Source organism: Ipomoea nil, unplaced genomic scaffold (assembly GCF_001879475.1).
Source record: "Ipomoea nil cultivar Tokyo-kokei standard unplaced genomic scaffold, Asagao_1.1 scaffold2749, whole genome shotgun sequence".
Classification (NCBI taxonomy): domain Eukaryota; kingdom Viridiplantae; phylum Streptophyta; class Magnoliopsida; order Solanales; family Convolvulaceae; genus Ipomoea; species Ipomoea nil.
Window position 1 is genome coordinate 1,099,925 of NW_017619177.1, and position 5,531 is coordinate 1,105,455.

Consider the following 5,531-nt stretch of genomic DNA (forward strand, 5'->3'; position numbering starts at 1 on the left):
TCGCTGCATTGGCAGATTGGGTTGGGGATAAGGATGGAGAGTTTACTTTTCTTAATTTGTTGGACTTACCGCCGACGGTGCATGCGTTGCTTGTTCATGATGATGTCCCGTCGGTGGTCTTTGATTACAACCCGCCTTGAACTGATGTTTTTCTTGGGGTTTTGCTTTTGATGAAATGTAACAAATTTGAAAACAAAATTGAAAAAAGAAGTGAAGAAAAAAGAAAAAAAAAAAAAAAGAGAAAAAAAGAAAAGAGAATCAAAAATAAAAAGAGGAGTGAAAAAAGAAGAAAAACAAAAAAGGAAATGAGATGACGAAAGAATTGAAAAACAAAGGAAGAAGAAAGGGTAAAATAAAAAAAAAAAGGAAAAAGGGAAGTGAAGGGAAAGTACTACTTGGAGGCAATGATGGCTTGACTTTATGTCAGGTCTAGCTTCAACAATGTAGGTGTCAGCGGTACAAGAGGCACCCTAGTCCAGGCTAAACGGTGGCCGGGCAGGATATATCAAATCCGTTGACCTAGTCAGGCTTGCTGCTGGCCAATAGTAGCTGAGTCCCTTCTGGGCTCCGGGTGAGGTGGGATATATGATGGGGGTTGCCTTTGTTCGCGTCTGCCTGTTATTCCCTTATACACTGCCTTTCAAATCATTATTTTGAGCTGTATTGGATTAGGAAATGTGGCGCTTGCTTGTTCTGTCACGTTTTCATTTTGCAGGTCTTCTTTGGCTTCTGAGGTATTGCTAGTCTTAGGCTTATTTGGTTTTGCCCTTGTGGGTTTCTTAAAATAGACCACACCTCAACGTTGGTGCAAGCGGTAAGAAATTGCATCCTAGCCCAGGCTGAACGGTGGGCGGATAGGGGTTTATCAAATCCGTTGGCGGTAGTCCAGGCTTGCTGCTGGCCCATAGTAGCTAATCCCGTTAGGGTTCTGGTTACTGTTCGTTGCTGGTGCCGTTGGGGAGGACTGTTGCTATTGGCTGGCCTGTGCATGTGTTGGCCTGCGTGCCTGTATTTTTTTTGGCCTGCGAGCCGCTTTTCTATTTGCCTCATTTTTATTAGCGGAGGTGTTTTAGGCCTGCGTGCCTGTATGCCCAGCTCTTTTTGGGCTTCCTTTGGTTGTTTGCCTTGTTCTAATAGTTGGGCAACTGACGTTGTATCTTTCTATCCTTGTGAGATAGACCAGATATCTTACAAAATGGCCTCAGCCAATAGGTCGGGACGAGATGTGGACGTGAAACGTTGCGGCCGTGTTGGCACTGTTGCATCGTTGCATTGTGGTGCAGAGTCGCGGCATTGCAACATTGTTGAGGTGCGGCATGGTGGCGCAATAGTATATGGTGGCACGCAGGTACAGACTTTTATCCGAGAAATAGTTGTTATGCTGCTGGATTCTGCGAAAATTGGTGAAGCCAATAGGGGGATTCTGCGCTTCCATTTCAGCACCCTCTTTTATTTATTTTTCCTCTTCATTTATTATTCTTTTGATCTGGCCTATTTAGTTGCAATCATTATTGTGTGGACCATGGTCCACACAAGTTGTATGGACCATATTTTGCCTACTGTAAATAATGTACATTCAGTACAAAAATAATGTATATTCAGTACAAAAATAATATACATTTAGTATATTAAAAATATACTTTTTATTATGGTCCACGTAACATTGTGTGGACCATGGTCCACACAATAATTTGCCATTTAGTTGGGCATGAGTCCATTATTTTATTCCTTCTTTCTTCAGGCATGGCCTGTTAGGGCTTGGGTCCATTCTTTATTTAGTTTCTTTAGATTTTTATAAGCCTAAAAGGGCTCAGTATGTCTTTTGGTAACTTTTGGGACCATCAGTTGTAAGACATTTTATTTCCTTTATTTAATAAAGCTTTTGTTTTGAAAAAAAAAATAGAAATAACATACTCATTCCTTGACAAACTATTGGGTTGCTCTTTCATGTACGTCCTTCTTGGGCTTCCACGATCCAATTGCTTTTCTTGGGCCGGTCCATATGATCCAGGCCTAGTATATTATCCATCAATTACTAATACACCAATCATTATTGCATGAACCATGGTCCACACAATTGCGTGGACCATAAATAAAAAGTACATTTTTAATATACTAAAGGTACATAAATAAAAAGTACATTTTTAATATACTAATGGTACATTATTTATGTACGTAAGGTACATTTTTTGAAAGTACATTTTTAATATACTAAGGGTACATTATTTTATATAATGTACCTTCAGTAAAAAAATAATGTACTTTTAATTTAATATATTAAAAATGTACCTGATATTCATGGTCCACACAATTGTGTGGACTATGGTCCATGCAATAATTTGCCCTAAGAACAAATTGCACTTTTGGTCCTGTGACTATTAGAGTGATGATAGTTTGAGTACGTGACTTTTAAAACTCTTAATTTAGTCCTTTAACTATGCAATTCTTAGCAAATTTGGTTCTGTCGATCAAATTGCCGGTCAATTTTAACCGAAAAAATGTAATTGGATTCAAATTTTTTTTACGAGGGTAAAATGGTCATTACAAGGGAAAATTCCTCCGGTCGCCGACAAAAGTATTGAGACCCCAAAATATGTGTTTCTAACACCTAATTTCTCAGGATCACCTGCAATTTCATGAAATTCATAGATGAGCAAAGGAGCTGGGTTTCACATTGTGAAAGTCATAGATGAGCAAAGGAGCTGGGTTTCACATTGTGGATACTCCATGCTGAAGTTTTTCAGCTTCTGTCCTCATCAGTTATCTCCTAATCCATACGCGGCGACGTGAATGATGTATTTCTTGCTTCCGCAACTGCGGCGGCTTCATCCCTGGCAGGGATGACGCCATTGATTTTGCCAGCGAGGAAAGGTGGAAATTCACAAGTAAAAGAGAAAGGAGGGAAGGAGAAATAGAGGAGCTTAGGATTCTCAAACAACATGGGCGGCACTTTTTTCTCTAAAAATAATAATTTTAATTTTAATTATTAAAAAAACGACACGTTGACTCTTCCTATCAATGTGCCATTCTTATCGACAGGGAAGAGAACAATAATGAGCAGTAATCGCACGAGCACAAGGCTAAAAAGGGGGTTGAATTGGCGGCTAAGATGGAGGAGCAGGTGATTTCATCGTCATCTGATGCGAAGAAAAAATCTCTCTGGGCGTCGGCTCTTCGGTGGATCCCTACCTTCACTGATCACACCGTTGCCGCCGCGAGGCGTCTTCTATCTCTCGTCAAGTACAGAGGAATTTTCACCCATTTTATTTTCTCATGCAATGACCATTTTACCCTCGTCGAAAAAAAAATCGAACCCAATTACGTTTTTCCGATTAAAATTGACCAACAATTTAACCGGGGACCAAATCTATTAAGAATTACATAGTTAAAGGACTAAATTGAGAGTTTTAAAAGTCACGTGCTAAAATTATCAACACCCTAATAGTCATAGGACCACAAGTGCAATTTGTTCCTCTTTGCCCTAATACACGCGGTGAATCTCACGAAAATTTATCCTTTCTTTTCATAAACCTCCTCTGATGCTGATTTCTTCTTCTTCATCTTCTTCGCCGTTTTTCCCTTGAGTTGCTCGCTCACTGTTTACTGGTCAGTACTTCCGCTCTCTCTCTCTCTCTTCTATCTTCTCTGTATCTATGTGGTCCACTTTGCTGTGCAGCTGTGTTGAAATTTATGGACTGTCTGATAGGTCGAGTAGCAATCGCTGTGTTGTGAGTTGTGTTCTTTCTGATGCTGATGGAATTATTCCCCCTAGAACTCGGTTTGTTGAATTTACTGCTGAATATGTAGAAGAATTGTGGGTTTTCCCCATTTTTGGTTGGGTTTTGCTGAGGAATCGGTTCTTAAAGATGGTCAACTGGCTGTGGTTGGATTGGTACCATGAATATGCGTTAGGGTATTGTTTATATGGGAGGGAGAGAGAATGGGTGAAGTAATACGCTTATTGTACTGGACTGTGGTCTTGCTGGGATTTTAGGGCTTTTATAATTAGTTTCTGTAATTGGGTCATTGTTGTAGTGCGATCTAATTGGGGCTCTCTTTTGGTGCTAATTCCTAATGTTTGTTCCTAATTCATAAAACCTGCAAACGAACCTGCAACACCATATGATCATATGCAAACGAACTTGCAACACCGTATGATCATATGCAAACGAACCTGCAAACATATATTTTCCAGAACATATAATCATATGATCTGTGTTGCAGGTTCGTTTGCACAGCATTAAAATATGCACTTTTTTTTTTTTTTTTTTTTTTTTTTTAACTTTAACTTCTCCCCTGTTAACTGTGATCTAATTTTACAGACTATGGCAAAGGATGGGAGTGGGAGTGTGGTCTCTTTGCAAAGGGAACTTATATTGACGAATATTGGTTATTTGGCCGAGGACATTGCATTTACGAGCCAAATGATTTCTTGTGACCGTTTGCTTTTAGAAAAACTGGAGGAAAACAAAGTTGCACACAGGGATACTTTAAGCGCGCTGAGTGCCCATTGCATGAGGTTGGAGGTTGTGAAGGGTAATCTTCTCACTCAATTGCAATATAAGAGACGCATTATCCAGGTTTTAAATGCGAAAAATGCTTCTCTGAGTGACACATGCTGGACTCGGGCGAGTCGAAGTCAACTGATTATAAATCAAATCCGGAGCCTCATAAATGTAGAGGCACCAGGGCTGGAGCGTATGCAACCGCTTTTAAATCAAATCCAGAGCTTGGTAAATGCAGAGGCACCAGGAGAGGCAGCAGAGGCACCAGGAGAGGCAGCAGAGGCACAAGGAGAGGCAGCAGCAGATTGTTTTTCATATTTTTGAAAAGCACAAGCAGAAGGTTATTAATTGAAATCAGAGGCAAAATATGAAGTCTTTTTGTTCACACAGGCCCAAGTTACATTTTTTTTTTTCTTTAACACTTGCCAACGAACATCTCTTTACTTTACTGCATCTGAAACTTGGGTTTTGGAAATAATAAGTACACTGCTAGACTGTTCATTTTTTGTCACACTTAGAACAGAAATAGTAAATATCAAACAGCTCCTTATCGAACAACCCATTATTGTGTTGTTTGGTAAAAATCTTTTCATAGGCATGAAACCTAGTAAACCTAATACATGATCATGACACTTTTGAACTGTTTAGCCTATTACAAATGTACATAATTGTTATAAAGTTGATCATGGTCCACGAAATGCTATGTGGATATCCCCATCAAAGAAGAACATCCATTTCGCTTGGGGTTTGTAGCTATGCAAGTAGTCATTCAAAATCAAGAATTAGTTGTGGTAATAGCCATCGAACCTCTTTTGCTCTATTATTATTATTATTATTATTATTATTATTATTATTATTATTATTATTATTATTGTTATTATTATTGTTATTATTGTTATTGCAAAATTACTGCTTGTTATAATATAATTGGCCCTGTTAGCTGATGGCTGATTGTGTTAATTAGAGGGTATAAATAGTTGATAACATTAGCTTATTTTAGAAAAGTGTTTGGAAAATTAGAGTTGT

General features: G+C 38.8%; 1 protein-coding gene across 1 annotated transcript; it reads left to right on the plus strand.

The window, feature by feature from the left end:
- Nucleotides 1–3,509: 3,509 nt before the first annotated feature.
- LOC109156655 lies at nt 3,510–5,006 on the plus strand. Its single transcript, XM_019304503.1, has 2 exons — nt 3,510–3,606; nt 4,323–5,006. Exon 2 carries the CDS (start codon nt 4,326–4,328, stop codon nt 4,827–4,829), a length of 504 nt encoding a protein of 167 aa, XP_019160048.1. The 5' UTR covers nt 3,510–3,606; nt 4,323–4,325; the 3' UTR covers nt 4,830–5,006.
- Nucleotides 5,007–5,531: the final 525 nt, after the last annotated feature.